Source organism: Homarus americanus, unplaced genomic scaffold (genome assembly GCF_018991925.1).
Source record: "Homarus americanus isolate GMGI-L3 unplaced genomic scaffold, GMGI_Hamer_2.0 scaffold39675, whole genome shotgun sequence".
NCBI classification, from domain to species: Eukaryota; Metazoa; Arthropoda; class Malacostraca; order Decapoda; family Nephropidae; genus Homarus; species Homarus americanus.
In genome coordinates this window covers 15,346,137-15,368,059 of record NW_024736071.1, presented here as the reverse complement: position 1 = coordinate 15,368,059, position 21,923 = coordinate 15,346,137, and the positions used below count along the sequence as shown (strand labels likewise).

At 42.7% G+C, this 21,923-nt stretch overlaps 1 protein-coding gene across 10 annotated transcripts in view; it reads left to right on the top strand.

Moving 5' to 3' along the window:
• Positions 1–21,923, top strand: part of LOC121871815 (eye-specific diacylglycerol kinase-like) — a 160,998-nt gene that overhangs the window by 41,702 nt on the left and 97,373 nt on the right. For all 10 annotated transcript variants that reach the window (XR_006089954.1, XR_006089953.1, XR_006089952.1 and 7 more), the window contains exon 3: positions 7,333–7,536. Coding sequence is in view for 2 of the 10 variants with exons in the window: in XM_042374317.1 (XP_042230251.1) it covers positions 7,333–7,536 (204 nt within the window). In the remaining 8 variants the exon portion in view is untranslated. The remainder of the gene's footprint in view (positions 1–7,332; positions 7,537–21,923) is intronic.

The window sequence follows — 21,923 nt, the reverse complement described above, 5'->3', positions numbered from 1 at the left end:
GTCATGGTGGTGCCTGGGTGGGTCATAGTGGATACCTCTCTGCCCATCTGTGTTGTTTCTCTCGATTAAAAAAAATTGGTGATGGGAAAATATTGATAATATTTGTGATTCGTAAATAAATGTGACTTATGTGAATTTCATTATTAAAGGAAAGTAAAATCTAACTTAACTCAAACCAACTTCATCCATGATGCAATGTTAGTGTTAAATTAGGTTAAGATTGCGTTTATATAGTTTACTCCTACGCACCATAACTAAACTCTGATTGGCACTCGCCTGATTCCTCCCCCACCGCTCCCCCTCGGCGTGCTCTGATTGGTTTTTCCCCAGCAAGACGTATCTGATTAGTCCGTGTTGTGATTAGTTCTTACGGCGATTGAATTTTCTGATTCTAATAATACGTATGGTGATTAATTACTCCGACAGGTAATTCTTATCAATTATACAAAACAGATACATCGTTAGTGTTACCTGTATAATTGCGTTTCTTACCAATTTTACTTTTTTATTCTTTTACTCTTTTTACTCTTTTCTTTAACGTTCTTCAATTTCTTTATTTACCCTTTTTACTATAAAGACACATACCTTAACATTTAAGATTAATTTTATTGATATTTTTATTTTATATTTAATTTAATCTTTAACTTGTTATTGATATCTACTTTAATTTGTTCCTTTTGTTCATTATTAACATGTTATTGATTTACATTTTTATCAATATTTACTTTAACATTTTTATAGACTTTAATTTTAAATATTTTATGACCACTTTATATTTTTACAAATTTTCATTGATTCCTTCTTCAAATTTTACATATTTTTCCATTGATACTTATTTCAAACTCTTACACCGTTTTTTTTTTCTCCATTCCTAATCATTTACTTCATTTATCACTGTGTGTGTGTGTGTGTGTGTGTGTGTGTGTGTGTGTGTGTCTGTCTGTCTGTGTGTGTGTGTTTGTGTCTGTGTGTGTGTGTGTGTGTGTTTGTGTCTGTGTGTGTGTGTGTGTGTGTTGTGTCTGTGTGTGTGTGTGTGTGTGTGTGTGTGTGTGTGTGTGTGTGTGTGTGTGTGTGTGTGTGTGTGTGTGTGTGTGTGTGTGTGTGTGTGTGTCTGTGTGTGTGTCTGTGTGTGTGTGTGTGTGTGTGTGTGTGTGTGTGTGTGTGTGTGTGTGGCACTGGAGTATCCTGTAGAAGGCAGCCTCACTCACGGTAACATTTTTCCGTCTATTTTTAGAACTGTTGAAGGCGGAAGCTCCGGTGATTAGTTAGTCTGTGGGTGTGTGTGTGTGTTCATCTGTCTGTGTCTCCAATAAGCTATTTCAGTCTCCATCATCATCATCATCATCATCGAGCCTGCTAACTTTATTACCACTTATTGGTAATTCGGGTCTCCACTCTCTCTCTCTCTCTCTCTCTCTCTCTCTCTCTCTCTCTCTCTCTCTCTCTCTCTCTCTCTCTCTCTCTCTAAATCAATTGTTCTAGCCATCAGTCTGTTTTAGGCCAATTTCACGTACCATCTATCTCCCCCTTTACTCTTAACTTTTTGTTGTCACTCCCTACCGTTTCACTCTCCTGCTTCCATTACTCTAGTTTACCTGTGTATTTCGGGTTTCCTTTCCATTTCTCTTGGTAATTTCTTCACTTGACACTGTGAAAAACGATAACATAAATAAAAGTCAAGAAAAAGAATGGTATTGGATGCTTTAGTCTGAGTTAAGTCGAAAATATTATAGTTTATCCTGGTGTTTAATACAGAAAACTTATATTTTGTTTTGTGTCCGTTTTCTGTTTAATGGCTGCTTTCCATTTTCAGTGTGTTTCTCAGTAAAGGGATGACTTAGGAAGATGTGAAAGATAAACTAGTATATATATATATTTTTTTTTATGGTAGTGACGCTTAGATTAAATTCTAGTCATAGTATAATATAAGAGTTTTAGTCTACCATCGATTTCCCTACATAGCATAATATTGAATTGGGATCACTTGAAGATAAGCCATCGCCCACCCCTCCCCACCCGTACACAAACTTATTTCACCTGAAGATTAACCACCCTCACACTAACCTACCTCCCCCCCCCCTCAGGTAGCGTTAGGGGAGAGTCTTTCAGTTATCCCAATTGATGTATTTACAGCTGGTCTCAGGGCAAACTCTAATAAATCTAGTCCTAACTTAACCTCACCTCAGATAGCCTGGCCTATTTCAAAGATAACCTATCAAAATTGAGTTGGTGCGATAAATTAAGGAAAAGATTGGTAGTTAGATATGAATATTGAAAGAGGAGAGAGAAAGAGAGAGAAGAGGAAAGGAGGGGAAGAGGAGAGGGGGGGAAGAGGAGAGGGGGAAGAGGAAAGGAAGGGAAGAGGCGAGGAGGGGAAGAGGCGAGGAGGGGAAGAGGCGAGGAGGGGAAGAGGGAAGGAGGGGAAGAGGAGAGAAGGGGAAGAAGAGAGGAGGGGAAGAAGAAAGGAGGGGAAGAGGAGAGGAGGGGAAGAAGAGAGGAGGGGAAGAAGAGAGGAGGGGAAGAGGAATGGAGGGGAAGAGGAAAGGAGAGGAAGAGGAGAGAGACTGAGAGAGAAAGTTGGCAGTCATAACTCACACTGCGGCGGTTATTGACCCTTGTCGAGGTCAGGAGTCACTGCGGCTCAGGATGCTGTGTGTCCATGTTCTTGTCCGTTTTTTGTAATCGTATGTCTTGTCCGTGTTCTTGTTTTCATGTACCTGTGTCCGTGTTCTTGTTTTCATGTACCTGTGTCCTTATGTCTTGTCCGTGTTCTTGTTTTCATGTACCTGTGTCCTTATGTCTTGTCCGTGTTCTTGTTATCGTGTACCTGTGTCCTTATGTCTTGTCCGTGTTCTTGTTATCGTGTACCTGTGTCCTTAAATCTTATCCGTGTCCTTAGGTCCGTTTTTAACTCGTGTGTCTATTTAATACATTCGTGCAATACATCCCTCTATCCGTCCGTAATTCCTGTTAACCTTTGATTTGATTAGGTTTCAATTAGGTTAGGTTAGGTTAGGTTAGGTTAGGTTAGATTACGTTAGTTTGGGTTTGATTTCACTAGGAAGAGGTTAGGTTAGGTATGATATGACTAGATTAGATTAACTTTCACTCGGATAAATTCAAGTTAAGTTTGATTTAATAAGGTTTAAATTAACATAGCAATCAACTTTAATCCAAGGTAGGTCGGTGGATGACCCTGTACCATCACCAAGACTCGAGATGACCTCAGTATAGTAGTGAATGTCTCCTGTTATTAGTGCCTCGGGTCACGTCTCCTGAACCCTGGTGTTGTGAGGCGACAGACTGGGTCACCTTTAATGCGAACCTTGTAAAATATTAAAATAAGTTTGCGGTAAAGTTAGCTTAGGTTAGGACGTTGGGTTAGGGTTGTCTTGGTTAGGGTTGGGTTGGGTTACATAAATTTGGATTGGTTTAGGGAAGGTTGGGTTAGGTTAGGTTCGGTTGTGTTTGTTTAGGTTAGGTTTGCTTTGCTTTGCTTTGGTTTGGTTGAGTTAGATAAGTTTGGATTGGGTTAGGGGCAATCTAGGTTGGGTTGGGGTAAGTTAGGATTTTAAGTGAGGTTAAGTGAGGTTAGGTTAGGTTAGGTTAGGTTAGTTATGCATAAGATTGTTTGGATTCTGTTTGATGAAGTATTAAGGGAAACATTAATAGACAGTATATAGTATATCCTTTTACTTAATACGTTGTTGAAAGAAGGTCCATCTATCTTCTGCGGACGATAGTTTTTGGATACTTATATATGCAATATTGATCCCTTCCGTCTCCCTTCATCAATGCCCCCCTCACATCTCCTTCAATCCATCCACCCTTCCTTCCTCCTCATTTCTTCCATCCCATTCCATCACATCCCCTGCCTTCCTTTCTCTCACTTTCGTGGTATCTATTCTCAATCTTGCCTTCCCTTGCCCTCCCTTACCTTCCCTCCCTCCCCTTCCCTACCTTCCCTCCCTCCCCTTCCCTACCTTCCCTACCTTCCCTTCCCTAAAACTCAGAATGGAGAAACCGTGAGCTTCTGGTGCCATTTTGGATTGACGTCACCACATTCACGTCTTTTCAAGGTGGTCTGATGTATTTTTTTTTCCCCTTTTTGAGACGTGACCTTTACTTTCTTTCCCCCGTGGAGGGAACGCGGACCACAACTCTAAAAATATGTTTGATTGTCTGTCTCTCTCTCTCTCTGTCTGTCTGTCTGTCTGTCTGTCTGTCTGTCTGTCTGTCTGTCTGTCTGTCTGTCTGTCTGTCTGTCTGTCTGTCTCCCTTTTTGTTTGTGTTTAATTTTGTGTCTGTCTTTGGTGTTTTGTTTATATGTTTGTCCATCTGTCTGTCTGTTTACCTGTATGTCTTTCTGTCTGTGTCTGTCTGTCTGTTTGTATGTCTTTTCTGTATGTCCGTTTATCTTTTTGTTTACCAGTTTGTTGGTTTGTCTGTTTCTATTTTTCTGTATTAGTTTGCAAATCTCTCTGTCTACCTATTTGTCATTTTGTCTACCCATTTTCTTGTCTGTCTGTCTTTCGCATTATTATCACAACTATAGGTCTATGGCCTATGAGTCCCCCCTTTCGTTTCTACAGTAGACCCGTAACTCACATGGTTAATCCCAGTTTACACACGCCTCCACAATACACCTGTCTGTTTCCTGTCCTGGACAACTATTCAATTTGGGCATCTGTAGTCGACACACTGTTGTTATTCTTTGTTTTTTGTTCGTTTAATATTATATTGCTGAAAATCCAATATCAGCCGCGTCCATCCAGGCAACAGCAGATGGGTTGAGTCGTGCGAATTGAGTGGGGTCGTGGTGGGTGGGGGGGGGTCGGGTTTGTTGTCGTTTTCCTGGGAGGTAAACAAATAACTGCTTGTTCCTCCTTGTCGCCTCACACGCACCAACGTGTTGACACAAGTTCGTAACAAGTTCCAGTTATGGCTCCTGCGGCGGCTAGTAAGGATCTCTGTTTGCACTGCACCCGTTACAGTTACCTCGTCTCTCTCTCTCTCTCTCTCTCTCTCTCTCTCTCTCTCTCTCTCTCTCTCTCTCTCTCTCTCTCTCACACACACACACAAACACCTATCACTGTACAGACGCCACACAAACACAACCGTCCACACCCTGACTTTCCAACCACAAACAATGAGAAGAAACAGACTGTCTTCAGTTCTCCCGTTAACAGTAAAAATGGTGGAAATTATCCCAAATGCAATTACTTTCCTTTGTACACTCGTAACCCCTTGATTCTTTCCAGCGCAGTGTCATCTTATTAAAGGAAATTGGATATCTTATTCAAAGGGTTAAGATACCATACCCAAGGTGTTTAGATATTGTATTCAAAGAGTTGATCGTACACAGAGTTATCTTACTTGAAGGGTTAAGTTATCGTACTCGGAGGATTAAGTCATCATACCTGAGGGATTGAGTCGTATTACCCGAGTGGTTAAATCATAGTTCTCAAGGGATTAATTCATCATACTCAAGGGGATAAGTCATCATATTCAAGAGATTATCATCGTTCTTAAGTAATTAAATTACTTAACTCAAAGGATTAAATCGTCGTCTTCAAATGGTTAGATTCCCCCTTTCGACAGCTTTCAATTTGCAGAAGCCAGTGTAGCGGTCGTTGGGGGATCAAAGGCCCTGCCGTGGTTTCCTGCTGGCGTGGCAACATTTGAATACAGTACAATAGATCCAGGTTACGAGGGAATAGCTGGCGTCGGGCGTGGTAGACTTTGATCATTATTTCTAGCAACACTGACTGACTCCGTGTAGCATGGGCGTGGCAGGCGTGGGTGTAGTGGGCGTGGTAGGCGTGGGTGTATTGAGCGTGGTAGGCTCCGATCTTCACGTATTGCAACCACCTCCGTCACCCAGCCCCACCTGCGTCACCCACCCCCACCTGCGTCACCCACCCCCACCTGCGTCACCCACCCCCACCTGCGTCACCCACCCCCACCTGCGTCACCCACCCTCACCTGCGTCACCCACCACCACCTGCGTGACCCAGTCCTATTTACGTCACCTTCCCCCTTATCTCCCTGCACACCTACGCATTAATTACCATCTTACCTGAGATTTACACTAGGCAGTTAATTAACACACACTCTATATCACGGCCACCTGGGAGATTAGGAAGTCACCTTCTGCCCTTGCCTACCAGTCAGGGAAGACTTGACCCGTGTAGCACCTACTGGAGGGGGGGGGGGGTCTTCTCCATATGAGGTAATTTCTAACACATGTTACACAATGATAATATGTGGCCATAAGGAAGGAAGTCCAAGTGAGAGAGTCGACCAAGGCAACAATACTTAAGACAATGGCTGTGAATATAATGTTATTGTTTTTCGATGTATTTTTTTTTTTAGTAATGGGTTACATTTATCTCATAGATTGTGCGATTTATTTTACGAGTCCAAATAACAGTGAAGTAAATTTGGTTCATACTTTCTGACACACACACACACACGCACACACACACAGGAATCAATTGCTCGTCATGACTACGACAGCGTGACCACCACGTATGCAGCGCTACAGCCTTCGTCAGCTCTCCCGGTGGAGGGATACACCAAATTGAAATTGGGCAGGTATTCAATATTCACCTGCGGGCAAATAACCTATTCAGGTGATGTGAATGAAGGGCGCACAGGTTCAGGGGTATATATTGGTACGTACAGCAATTTGGTAATACTGTATATACAGTATATATATATATATATATATATATATATATATATATATATATATATATATATATATATATATATATATATATATATATATATATATATATATATTAATGACCAGTTATACACCGTACTCGCTCCATCACACACACGAGACATTGATGTTACTAGTCTGGCTGTGGATTAATCCCGTTTGATATAGATGGCGGCTGTGTGTCCTCAGGTCCTTGCCAGAGTAAGAAGGGTGGAGGGTGTTGGAACTCGGGAAGGTTGTGCGTGTTGAGTCAACCTTATGTTGTTTAAAAGGGAATTAGACTGGTTCGTTTTGTACACGTGGAGGTTTAATATGTATGGTAATCGGTAAATGATGTTTTTAATTGTTTTTTACTTGTTATCATTGGTTGTTTGTATTGGTCCTGTCGTAGTCGTAGCTAATAAATATTTACTGTTATTGTGTTCATCATGTACAGTTAATGTAATGATGACGTCATTTAGTATGTTTTAATGTTAGTGTTCATGTGTTTTATTATTATTATTATTATTATTATTATAATCATTATTATTCACCACGACCATTAAGTTTATTCAATTACTTTCATTTAAATCATTATTAACATCTTCACTTTCACTCTACAGAAATCGGGGGCGCGGATGAAATGCTCAGCGTGTAAGATCATCGCCCACACCGGATGCATCGCTGCCCTGGTGGAGCGGGTCAAGTTCCCGTGTAAGCCAACCTTCCGAGACGTGGGCCCGCGACAATACCGCGAGCAGACCGCCACCCACCACCACTGGGTGCACAGGCGGAGTCAGAAGGGCAAATGTAAACAATGCGGCAAGGTGAGTGTTGTCCTGTCTTGCGGGGGGGGGGGGGTCTGTTTGGGTCATTTACGGGGTGTTTTAGTGTTCGGTCATTAAACGTTTTGGTGTCGGGGCATTGAATGTTTTGGTGTCGGTTCCTTATACATTTTGGTGGTGTTCGGTAATAAAACTTTTTGGTGTCCTGTGAACGACTTATAAAATATTGTATTGTTGGAGAATGCTATTAAAGGGAATATGCAGATTAAGTTCACTTCTGACGATTATAGCTTCGATAGTTCCAGAGTTAGGGCTATTTAATTTACACACACACACACACACACACACACACACACACACACACACAATTAGCTGTGGGTGTATAACTGTATGTTACCGTAGACAGATATTATTCTCCACTCCGAAAAACCCCGACATATTAATTTTTCCTAAAACAACGACAAACTAGAAGCTAATTAATTTCCTTTACAACACAACTAATCCCAAATTAATTGTGTTCCCTCTAAAACACGAAAAAAAAATTTCTACACCTAGGATCTTCAACGCAGGTAATTATTTATAAAAATTTCGCGCCGCAGTTTCACCACGAGACATGTTTGGGACTGACAACCACAGCATCACTGGGAAAAAAATATGTCTCACTGGTATTGTTGTCCTGTAAATAAAAAAATATATAATAATAATAAATTGATGTTATCTGCTGGCAATTTCTCCAGAGTGTCGGTAAATATTTTTGGTATGTTTTTTTGTCTTGTTTTTTTACTGGGAAATATATCATTGAATTTTCGGCTGCTCTTGCTTCCTGTAGTAGTTATTATTATTATTATTATTATTATTATTATTATTATTATTATTATTATTATTATTATTATTATTATTATTATTATTATTATTATTATTATTATTATTATTATTATTATTATTATTATTATTATTATTATTATTATTATTATTATTATTATTATTATTATTATTATTATTATCATTATCATTATTATCAACTCATTCTTGGAAGGATGATGTAAGGATGATTAAAAATAAAAACAGGAAAACTAGATAATGACAAGAGAGAGGAAATAAAGTGGAACAGGAGAGGAAGAAGAAATAAAATCTCCAACAGAGTAAACGATAAGCATCAGAAAATATTGACAACAGGTGTACAGTAGCCAGCGTGGGTGGGTGGGTGTATCAGTGTAGAAGCTAGTTGTTGAGCCTCGTGTTGGCTCTCTGGACACGGGGTCAACACGAATTATGGAGAGGAAGTCTTGTTGTGATGATCAGGAGGGGTAGGGGGTTTGAGGAGTAGAGGGTGGTGGGTGTGGTAGGGGGAGTGGAGTTGGTTCACCTTCTAACAGTAAGGGAAAAGGTTAGGGATTTTAACCACTATATTCCATCACCAGTAGTACGACACTCCCTTATCATGATCAACACCAACACCGCTTTACTCCACCATCACTCCACCACTACCAACACCACCACACTCTACGACTACCAACGCCACCCTCCACCACCAACACCGCACCCCACCACTACCACCACCACACTCCACCACCACTACCAACACCACACTCCACCACTACCAACACCACACTCCACCACTACCAACACCACACTCCACCACTACCAACACCACACCACCACCACTACCAACACCACACCACCACCACTACCAACACCACACTCCACCACACTCAACCTCTTACCTTACTGAGAAGATTGAGGTATAATTTGCCTAATCTAAGTAGGTCAGTCAGATCTTGACGCTAAGGGTGCTATCACTGTTCACTGCCACGTAGGACAAAGGTTCATACACAAGAGGGTAATAGAACAGTTTATATTCATAAGCGTTTTATTCTATTTGAGGACTAATCAGTGTGGACGAGAAAATTTAGGATAGACTGCAAGAATGTCCTCAAGCACTCCTGAATCTATGTAGTCGTTACAGAGTTCATGATACAAAAAGCCAGCTGGCCTGAAGCCTTTGACAGTTCGCATTCAATACTATAATGTTTAGGTGTATGCTTTAAAGGTTTATCACAAAGTTTACATGCTTCCACCACTACCACATTCCACCACCACCGCCACATTCCACCACCACCACCACATTCCACCACGATCACACTCCACTACCACCACCACATTCCACCACCACCACACTCCCGCCACTACTACATTCCACCACCACCACATTTTCACCACTACCACACTTCCACCAACGCCACACTTCCACCAACACCACTGCAATCCACCACCACCACACTTCCCTTCTCTCTGGGTGTGTCATCGACATTTGGCCTCACGGAAACAATTTTCTCTAGTCCTCCCTCACGTCCCTCCCTCCCTCACGTACACAAGTGGAGTGACATTATACACACACACACACACACACCTGGGTTTGTCAGGAACAATTAGCCCCAGGGAAAAACTAGTTCGTTCATTCTCCTCTTCCCGCCTACACGAGCACGGTGGCGCGGTGTTCATGTACAAACAGGTAAGACACGTGTACACTGCTCTGTACATATCTTTTGTTAAAACATGCATGAGTACATTTTGTGGTCTTGTTCAGATAGAGGATGTTAATGAATGTACACACACGTAGTCTCGCACACACACACACACACACACACACACACACACACACAGAGTGACTCAGTGAGAGAGAACTTGAAATATTGACAGATGAATTCCCTCGAGACAAAAACTCCTCAAACTGTGAAGAGTTTTCTTGGGAACTAGTTTGCTGCCTGAGAGCTTGTGTGTGATTGGCTGTGTATTTTGAAAGCTTGTGTGTGATTGGCTGTGTATGTTTTAAGAGCTTGTGTATGATTGGTTGGGTGTTTTAAGAGGTTGTGTGTGTTTTGAGAGTTTGTGTGTGATTCTTGCCTATTATTATTATTATTATTATTATTATTATTATTATTAGTAGTAGTAGTAGTAGTAGTAGTAGTAGTAGTAGTAGTAGTAGTAGTATTTATTATTAATATTATTAATGTTGTTTTTATTATTATTGACGTAAATTCTGTTGTTATTACTTATATTCAGAAAGATTTTTATAGCATCTGTATATATTACGTTTATTAATAATTAATCAAAATGGTGTTAAATATTTTTGTGAGGTTTTACAAAGAATTTATTTAGTGCAAAAAATATAAATTAAATAAATACAAAACCTTAAAGAATATTTTGTTAGTAAAATAATAAATTTAAGAAAATAATTACGAACAAGACTAAATTAAATATATTATCCATACATGACAAATCTATACTTTTTCCACAAGATATATTTTTTTCTCGGCGACGGATTTAAATACTGACATGTAATAGTAAGTGAAGCAATACATATATTTCCTTAGTTTCATTGTTGAGAAATATACAGCAAATACTAATACATTAATACATGTATATTACTGAAAGAAAAATATAATCCACTTTATTTTGTTTTATTAGAAGTGAAAAATATGACATATATATATATATTATGAGTGTAGTGTTGATGTGTATTAAAGTGTGTAATGGGAGTAAATAGGAGAGTAATAGGAGATAGGATATTGAAGGGGAAATTGGAGAAAGTTTAAGGCATTATGGGAGGAAAGGTTATGGGAACTAGCAGGAAGATTTTAATGGGAAATTGCAGGAAAAAATAATGGGAATTGGCAGGAAAAATTAATGGGAATTTGCAGGAAAATATAATGGGAAATATCAGGGAGCTTATAATAGCAAATAGACTAAAAATAAATGGGAAATAACTAGAAAATGAGACATCAAACGTGGTGAGAAATGAGGGGAAATATTTCTCGCCATGGTGAGTTAGTCTCTTATCTCTCAGTCTCTATTTACGACTCCTGTTATGTTGGGGGGAGGGGCGATAGTGGATGATGGAGAGATACAGAGAGACAATAAAAGAGACAGACCAAGAAAGAGAGGAAGAGATAAAGAAAGAGAGAGAGACAGAGATAATGACAGACAGATAAAGAGAGAGACAAAGAAAAAACAAAGAGCGTGAGATAGACACACAAAGAGAGACAGACAAAGAAAGAGAAAGAGAGACAAAGAAAAGAGAGAGAGTGGAGAAGGGAGGGAGAGATAGGAAGAGACAGAATAAGGGGTATAGAGACAGAAAATGAGAGATATAGACAGAACGAGAGACCCAAAGACCGAAAAGGAGCTAAGGAATAACAGGAGACAGTGATGTTGTAGAGAGAGAGAGAGAGAGAGAGAGAGAGAGAGAGAGAGAGAGAGAGTGTGTGTTGGGTGAATTATTAGTTTAAAAAATATTGTGACCTGTTTAATAATACACTAATTTATATAATGCTCTAACCTCGTTGCTATATGGTGCTGTTAAATGGAGAAAATAATAAATTTATAATGCTGTTTATGTCTTAATATACTCCGTTCATAATGCTCTTATTTTAATAAACAATGATCATTATAGTACTCTTTACGGTGTCTACTTATTGCAATGCCAAGTTTATAATGTTGTAAGCTTCATAATATACTCAGTTTATAATGCTGTTATGTTAAAATACAGTATATATTATGCTGTGAACTTAATGAAATACAAATTCCATACATCTGTTGCCTCGATAGAACTCTAACTTAATAATGCTCTAAAACTAATTCAAATACAATAGCTCTATGATACCTACCACCTCACTAGTACTACAAGTCGATATACATAATACCAGAAAATGAACAAAAATACAGAAAATCTACACTTCATTAACTCTACAGAACACCCACTACAAAAATGCTGTCCGATTTGTAAATACAGTAAAACATTTATATTGGCATCAGTTTTAGAAAAATATCCTGCCGGTAATATCACAACATTGAGCACGTAAGTTTGACACAGCAAGCAACATGTACAAACAAGTGACCAAATTGCATGCCATCGTCGTCCCCACAGTTCATGTTAAAGGTGAAGCTCCGGTAATACTGGCAAATAGTCGTCACTCCAACATGGGGAAGGTGTGTGTGTGTGTACTGTGCAGACTCCAACATGGGGCTGCTGTGTGCGTGTACTGTGCAGACTCCAACATGGGGCTGCTGTGTGTGTGTACTGTGCAGACTCCAACATGGGGCTGCATTGTGTGTACTGTGCAGACTCCAACATGGGGAAGCTGTGTGTGTGTGTACTGTGCAGACTCCAACATGGGGAAGCTGTGTGTGTGTGTACTGTGCAGACTCTAACGGTGGATATTACTGTGTTGTTGATCTCTTCTTGTTGTTACGAGTTGACTGACTTCTTTCTCTTCTTTTCCTTCTTTCTTTCCTTCATTCCCCTGCCTTCTGTCTTTCCTTCCTTCCCTTGTCTTCTGCCCTTCCTTCATTCCCTTGTCTTTTGTCCTCCCTTCCTTCCTTCCCCTATCGTCTGTCCTCCCTTCCTGCCTTCCCTTCTCGTTTGTCCTTGCTCCCTTCCAAACCCGTTTTTTGTCCTTCCTTCCCCTCTCGTCTGCCCTTCTTCCCTACCTTTTCCCTTCTTTCCTTCGTTCATCCCTTCCCTCCCTGTTTCCCTTCCCTCCCTGTTTCCCTTCCCTCCCTGTTTCCCTTCTTTCTTTTGTTATATTTTGTTGTCAAATCGCGTTTTCAAGCATTTTTAAACGATCACTGTTTATTAATGAGCAAATGAGTATTCAGATTTTCTTTTACAATTAATAAGATTATATACAGTGGGTATTGTCAGGTTGGTTTTTTTTTGGGGGGGGGAGGGTTAAAGTCGATATAACAGGTCCAAAAGTGTGTTCGTAGCTTCTTGAAATTGAATAACTTCTTTGAACGGGAACCATTGTGTGTTCGACGGCTGCCATTGTGTCAAGTTATTTCATTATATTAAGTGAGGCGCCTGTGTTATATCCTCACAGGAGATGTTCACAAATACACGAGGTTCATCTTATCGTAAAATACAACAAGAGAAATAGATTACGTTGTGAGTTACGTTCATTGGATTAAAATTGCGCTATATGCATGACTTATTTTTTTATTTTGAAGAAAATTATTTAAATACACAACTACTTTTGGGAAGTTTAATTGGAGGTAATTAAGATCTCACAGAAAACGCGTGAGATTTAACTTTTTGATAACTTCACATGAGGGAGGAAGAAAGGAGACTGCCAGTACCTTTTGTTTTTTAATGGATCATATATTTATCATTTCAATCTCCGGTTACTTAAGATGAGCGCAATAAAAAAAACATTAAATTATTGAATAGGTAAATCATAGAAACTCATTCCCTTTGCTTAAGAACTTTTTTTTCTGTAATGTTTTTAGCAGCTACCAGATTGACGTGTTGGTAGTGTGACCAAATAGGGGTTGGGCTAAGGGGGAGGTGATAGGGGTGAAGAAAGGTGATAGGGATGGGGGTGAAGGAAGGTGATAGGGATGGGGGGGGGTCTCAGTCATTACCAAGTCATTATATAAACTAATTGTATAAGGTTAATACACTACTGTTGTTTAGATTAATATTTATACATCATAATTTAGTTCTATTGTTGAATTGTCAGAGAAAGTTATACACATCACATCAAGTTGTTAGAACAAAAGTTTAACCCGTGATTATAACCAAACAAATTTTTACGCTGTGTCATTGTAAACCTCGTTATTATGGCCAGCAGTGCCTCGGATGACGTCACACCTCTGGACCAATTAGGTTTCTTGTAAATTGATTTCTCTACGCTAAAACTATATCACGAAAAATATATAGAAATTAACCCCCATTGTCCTATTTGTGGAACACGAGAATTATATCATTGAAAGAGCACAAAATATATTAACCTTCATGTATAATTTAAAAGTTAACGCGCTTATTTTTGGTAATACGTCAGCACACTGACACACACGGAGTTCGTTTTCAGAACAATTCAATTCCTCAGTTCTGCAAAATGACAGTATTAGAGAACACGTCAGTTCGTGGAAACAATCCGAGCTAATAATGATAACCCACAGTTAATGTGATCGTCCATGACTTGGTAACGAGACAGCGTATGTGTGTAGTTTTGTGCTTAATAACGCCGCTATTTACTGTACCTAGAATGCAGTATATGAATTTATGTAAATACCTCCTTTATATCTTCTTAAACACCCGTAAAAAAAAAAATCTTATAATACACACACAATACACACATACACAACAAACATACTCCCACTATCAAAATACTACTATCTGTATGCCATGACACCTGTACATGTGTTAATTGCCTCAGAAGATGTGTGGTGTTATATGCAAATTAGTTTAGGAAAGTTTGGAGTTTGGTTCACCAGGTTTGAGGAAGTGACACTGTGATGACCCTAAGGGAACCATTAATGATTTATGATGAGTGTCTGGTGAATTAGGTGATTTAAGGAGGTGTGTTTTGTTCCGGGAATAGAATGAGGAGGAGGAGGAAGAAGAAGAAGAAGAGCAGGCGAATGAGATGAGAGGAGGAGATGCGAATTAAGAGGGAAGAGGGTAAATGAGGAGTGGCGACGGATGAATGAGAGAGGGTAGGGGGAAATGAGGATGAGGAGAGAGCGAAAGAGGAGGTGGTGTATGAATGGGGGAAGGGGGCGAATGAGAAGGGGGAAGGGAGAGCGAATGAGGAGGAGGAGAGGTGTATGAAGAAAGGGAGGGAGCGTATAAGAGAAGGAGAGGCGTATAATGGTGAGAGAGAGAGAGAGAGAGAGAGAGAGAGAGTGCAGGAGGAAGGGGTGCCGGATACTGTTCCTCTTTCTCTCCTTCCTCCTCTTCCTCCTCTTCCTCCTCTTTGTGAGATCGTTATAGGGGGGGCAGCCAGTATCTGTGACAACAAAGACCGGACAAGGGTATCAGTCTGAGAGAAAGAGAGAGAGATTGAGAGATAGAATTGAATGTTGGTGTGTGTGTACCCTGTAGAGTGCTGGCCTGTACTGTTATTTGTGCAATAAGCGACAGGAATCTCCGTTTCACCTTTTTCTCTTCCTTTCTTTTTCTCTCTCATGTTCTATTCCCTTTCCCCTTATATAATCTCTCTTTTTTTTCCTCTTTCTCTCTACTCCCTACCCCCTTTCTATCATCTCTCCTTTACTCTTCTTTCGCTAAGTAGTCTCTTTTTTATCTTTTTTTTCCCTCTTGTTTTACTATTTATATCCTCCTCCTCCTCCTTATTCCCCCTTTCATTATTTTTCTCTTCCTCTCCCCTCTCACCCTTTATTATTTCCACTACTCTTTTTTTCCTTCCCATCCTACACCCTCGTCTCCTGCACCCTTTGTCTTTGTTATTTTTCCTCCTCTTCCACCCACCACCTCCTCCTCTTCCACCCACCACCTCCTCCTCCTCCTCCTCCTCCTCCTCCCAAAAGAAGCTACAAGACGAAAATATTTTAAGTCGGGCACCAGCTAATGACCAGCTGAGGATACGAAGCATATAATTGATTTTTGTTTTCCTCTGTTACCGATAAGGCCAACTGGACCCCATAAGACAAGAGTGACCCTTTAAGGTTAAATGGACCCCGTGAAGCTAACGTGACCCCGTGTACGAAACTTAATTGCCCCCACCCCCAAAAAAAAAAGGTCAGAGGTCAAGTATGGCTGCTGATCGATATTCTCCTTTGATACGTTTGATAATGGATGCACAGGGCTGGCCTCTCTCTCTCTCTCTCTCTCTCTCTCTCTCTCTCTCTCTCTCTCTCTCTCTCTCTCTCTCTCTCTCGTTGATCTTTTGCCGCTGTTCCTTCCTATCTCTTTTTATTTACTAATGCTATTAATGATGATGATGACGTTAACGATGATGATGACGATGATGTTAATGATGATGATGATGACAATGATGTTACTACTGTTGGCGTTGTTTTAGTCAGACCAAATATAATAATTGTGAGATGTTGATTAAAGTCTTCCCTCTAGGGTGACACACAGAGACATGAAGGGGAAGGAGGAAGGGGTGGAAGAAGAGGAGAGAAGGGGAAGGGATGGGAGACGAGAGAAGGGGAAGGGATGGGAGACGAGAGAAGGGGAAGGGATGGAAGACGAGAGAAGGGGAAGGGATGGAGGAGGAGATGGGGGAAGAAGGGAAGGGTGTTGCGTGTGATGACGACCCTGGTAATTAATTCCTGGCACGACGACCATGGCTGCCGTATTCCAAGTAAGCTCTACCGCTATTCCAAGGATCACTATTCCATGGACCACTGTTCCTTTGGCCGCGGTTCCATGGACTACTATTCTAAACGGAAGAAGGGAAGGGTGTTGCGTGTGATGACGACCCTGGTAATTAATTCCTGGCACGACGACCATGGCTGCCGTATTCCAAGTAAGCTCTACCGCTATTCCAAGGATCACTATTCCATGGACCACTGTTCCTTTGGCCGCGGTTCCATGGACTACTATTCTAAACGGCTATTCCAACGACCACTTCTCCAAGCCGCTATTCCAATGACCGCTATTCCAAGGAACACTATCCCAAGCCGTTATTCCAAGGACCACTGTTCCAAGCCGTTATTCCAAGGACCACTATTCCAAGTACCACTGTTCCAAGCCGTTATTCCAAGGACCACTATTCCAATTACCACTTTTCCAAGCCGTTATTCCAAGGACCACTATTCCAAGGACCGCTATTCCAAGGACCACTGTTCCAAGCCGTTATTCCAAGGACCACTATCCCAAGTACCCTGAGGCTTCTGCGTGGTGATCCTGATAACATTGTTTCCTTAAAATTGCTAGAATGTATGAACCATGGGACTACTGAGTCTAAATGGATCCAAACTACAGCTACACATATGAAGATGTTTGGACTAGACCACCTGTACAAAGTTGAGACACAACAGCGCTTCCTGCCACCCTGGCGGACAGTTCCCTTCGATATCACAATACCGACGTATCCGCCTAAAAAATTAATTATACAAAGCATTTATCTCCAACACACTGCCAAATTGAGAGCTCTTGAACACATACACACTCTACAGACTGATGATAATATCACACAGACCATCTACACTGATGGATCTCTTAACACCGCCTGTGGGAGGGCTGGAAGTGCTATTGTTGTGACTCAACCTGACGGTAATATAATTGAGAAAGGAGTTAGAATTAACAACTGGGCATCCACTCTACAAACTGAATTAGTTGCCATACTCACAGCTATTAAATTCATTGAAACCACTGTTACTGACAGTCTCATCATCACTGACTCTCTATCCTCACTACTTGCCCTTGGCACCCTCGACTCAGGTTGTCACGCTCTTGTCTCTGAAGCCAGACACAAATATGCGTGCCTTGTTGACCGGGGTGTCAAGGTCAAACTGTTGTGGATCCCCTCTCACATAGGCCTCATAAAACATGACAGAGTTGATGCCCTCGCCAAACTCGCGTCTAACAAAGACACCGTTGAATACAATTTGGGTCTGTCAAAAAGAACCCTTAAAACTGTAATTAGGAAAGAACTTATTGATGAGTTTGACGCAAGTAGACAAGTGCAAACAGGCACTAGTCGATCCATAGGTTACCATGATGAGATGTTCAAGTGAAACATGTATATGGAGCAAGTAACAAGATCACTAGATTACAAGATGTTGTAACCGCTAGATTAAGGTTAGGATATAAGTACCTTTGGCAGTATGTTCCTCAAGCAGATGTAAACAAAACTAAATGTAAAGTGTGTGGCCATACATATGGCCACACACTTGAACACTACGTCCTCAACTGTGTGAAGATAGAACCTTTTAGGGACAGGTCCAAGCACACTGTGTGTGAAATGGCACAACACTTCATCTCTAATGGCAAGATAGCCGACATATTAAGATTGTATCCACTTTTTTGCACTTAGTAACTATATCAATTCTCATGTACAGAACCAAATACGCAATGTGCTTGAATACCTCTCACGTAAAGGTGAATAACAAAGTGTGAGGCCAGACATACTGTCTCACACGCCTGTACTCGCGCATTTGTGAATAAGTTACCCTTTATGTATAGAACTAAACAAATAATGTAAATGAAATACTGTGTAACATTCAGTGCCATAATATCCTGACAACGGGGGTTAATTATTATGACCCTTTGTAAACTCTACTCTGTAATCCTTTTGCGCTACCGCTCACTGGATGAGTGTGGGGTGCACAATAAAGTAGCCGCTGTAAGCGGCAAAATTAAATCAAAATCAATCCAAGTACCGCTATTCCGAGGACCATTACTACAAGTTTCTACAGCTGGAGTCGGTACTGGCCGAAGGGGATAAACAATTCACGTCTACAATAATATCACTTCCTGTTTGTTTAAGGTCAGCGGATAGTGGGGTATGTTTTTCTTGTTTTCGTTGTTCAGTGTGATATTTTTTTTATACTGGTTATTTAACAGCACAACAACTACAGTCACAAAAAAAAACAATTGAAACAACAACTACAAATACAGCCACCACCACCACCCCCCAAAACAACAAAAACTATTGATACTACGACTACTACAGCCACTACCACCACCACCACCACCACCACCACCACCACAGCAACAACAAATTCATTTATGAGGTGACCTATTATCAGGAGTTTAATATTCAGAATGTGACTGACTGTATGAGTGACATTCCTTTGTGTGCAAGTTGGTTTTCTTTCGCGTGTGTGTGTGTGTGTGTGTGTGTCTGTGTGTGTAGATTCGTCCAGATAAGGGTCGTTCCTCCCTTCGACGACCATAGATAAAAGTCGCGTTTATCGTCGTTATTAATGTGTATGGGAACGTGTTATGGAGGATGAGGGGAGAGGGAGGTCGTTCACCTCCTTATTCCCTTCCTCCCTCCCTCCCTCCCTCCCCTCCCTCAACTCTCTCACCTCTTTCTCCTTTCCCTCCCATATTTACCATCCCTCCCCTTTACAAACAGGTCACCTCCTCCCCACCTTGGCCACCTCCCCACCCCTGGCCACCTCCTCCCCACCCTGCAGGCCACCTCCTGCAGGCCACCTCCTCCACCAGGCCACCTCCTCCCACCCTGCAGGCCACTCCCCAAGGCCACCTCCTCCCACCCCCTGCAGGCCACCTCCCTCCCCACCCTGCAGGCCACCTCCTCCCCCACCCCTGCAGGCCACCTCCTCCCCACCTGCAGGCCACCTCCTCCCCCACCCAGGCCACCTGCAGGCCACCTCCTCCCCACCCTGCAGGCCACACCCCACCTCCCCACCCCACCTCCCCACCCTGGCCAGGCCACCTCCTCCCCACCCTGCAGGCCACCTCCTCCCCACCCTGCAGGCCACCTCCTCCCCACCCTGCAGGCCACCTCTCCCACCACCCTGCAGGCAGGCCACCTCCTCCCCACCTGCAGGCCACCTCCCACCTGGGCCACCTCCTCCCCACCCCGCAGGTCACCTCCTCCCCACCCCTGGCCACCTCCTCCCCACCCTGCAGCCACCTCCTCCCCACCCCTGCCACCTCCTCCCCACGCTGCCACCTCCTCCCCACCTGCAGGCCTCCTCTAACACCCTGCCCACCTCCTCCCCACCCTGCAGGCCACCTCCTCCCCACCTGCAGGCCTCCCTAACACCCTGGCCACCTCCTCCCCACCCTGCAGGCCACCTCCTCCCCACCCTGCAGGCCACCTCCTCCACCCTCAGGCCACCTCCTCCCCACCCCTGCAGGCCACCCACCTCCCCCCACCCTGCAGGCCACCTCCTCCCCAGGCCACCTCCCTGCAGGCCACCTCCCCCCACCTGCAGGCCTCCTCCTGACCTGCAGGCCTCCTCTAACACCTGGCCACCTCCTCCCCACCCTGCAGGTCACCTCCTCCCCACCTGCAGGCCTCCTCTAACACCCCCACCACCTCCTCCCCCACCCTGCAGGCCACCTCTCCCACCCTGCAGGCCACCTCCTCCCCACCCTGCAGGCCTCCTCTAACACCCTGGCCACCTCCTCCCCATCCCAGGCCAGGCCACCTCCTCCCCACCCTGCAGGCCACCTCCTCCCCACCTGCAGGCCTCCCTACCCTCCACCTCCCACCCCTGCAGGCCACCTGCAGGCCCACCTCCTCCCCACCCCTGCAGGCCACCTCCTCCCCACCCCCAGGTCACCTCCTCCCCACCCTGCAGGCCTCCTCTTAACACCCTGCAGGCCACCTCTTCCCCACCCTGCAGGCCTCCTCTTAACACCCTGCAGGCCACCTCTTGGAACATAACCTGTTTTGTCTTCGTCTTAAGTGTCGGAAATTGACAACTTGTGTCTAGACTTGGAAGTTCTTGTTGAGGAGAGAGAGAGAGAGAGAGAGAGAGAGAGAGAGAGAGAGAGAGAGAGAGAGAGAGAGCGCAACTGACTGACTGACTGACTCACTCACTCACTCACCCACCACCCGACTGACTGACTGGCCGCATTCATTATCCCTTAAGCTTAAAAGGTCGCTGGTCACTGACTTTACCGAAAATAACAAACTGAAGCAGAGGCCGCTAACTCTAGCAGAAATCGCTGACTCTATCAAAGGTCACTGGCTCTTGCGAAGGGCGCTAACTTTAACAGAACTTGCTAATTGTGTGCGACAGCGACAGGATTGGCAGTAAAGAAAATTGTTCGAGTCGACCACAGTGGCGTAAAACTGGAGATATATTACTCTCTCTCTCTCTCTCTCTCTCCTGCAAGAGACTGGGAGAGAAAATTTTATGAACTGGAGAAGGAAGGTCTGTGAGGGTTTAGAGGGAGAAAGTGTACAAGAGAAAGTTTATGTTGAAGGAGGGGGAAGGTTGTGTTGAAGGAGGAGGGAAGGTTGTGTTGAAGGAGGAGGGAAGGTTGTGTTGAAGGAGGAGGGAAGGTTGTGTTGAAGGAGGAGGGAAGGTTGACACAGATAACAGTCTTTTTAATGGACTGGGTGATGACGTAAAAGACTTCTTCTCATCCCGGAAACACAACACGGATATGACCGACTTAGTGTTATGACCGCTGTAGAGGAAGTGCGTCCGTCCGTCCGTTTGTTTGTCTTGTGTTACTGTAGGTGTGTTGTAGGTGTGTTGTGTAGTCTGCTTCTTTAGTGTTATATGTATGACAGATTTGTAATAATAATAAAGATAATTATTGTCGAAAATTTACACAGTTTATTTCGAATTTAAATTTAATAATGGAGGCTGAGATCCACCCCCTGTTATAGAAGGGTAGATACTTAGAGGAGTTCCGCAAGAAAGGTGTTATGAACCTTTAATGAAGTTCTACCGAGGCCTCAGCCAGTGTGGACTCTTCTCAATGTTGACGTAGTAACAAAATAATGTTTCTTGTTACGTCTCGTCGTGTTGGTGGTGTAAACAGCTCTGGCTTTCCGAATCCTGACTCGAATCACTCAACAGTCGCTCGAGCAACAGCTCTCTCTGCCGAAAAGCCCTCCAAAAATGACGTCACTATATGACATGTTTCATAAAATTAATAGTTATAATACAATTGTAAAAATAATCTTAGTTTATTTATATAAACTAATTCACCTGGATTACAGTGATATGAATCA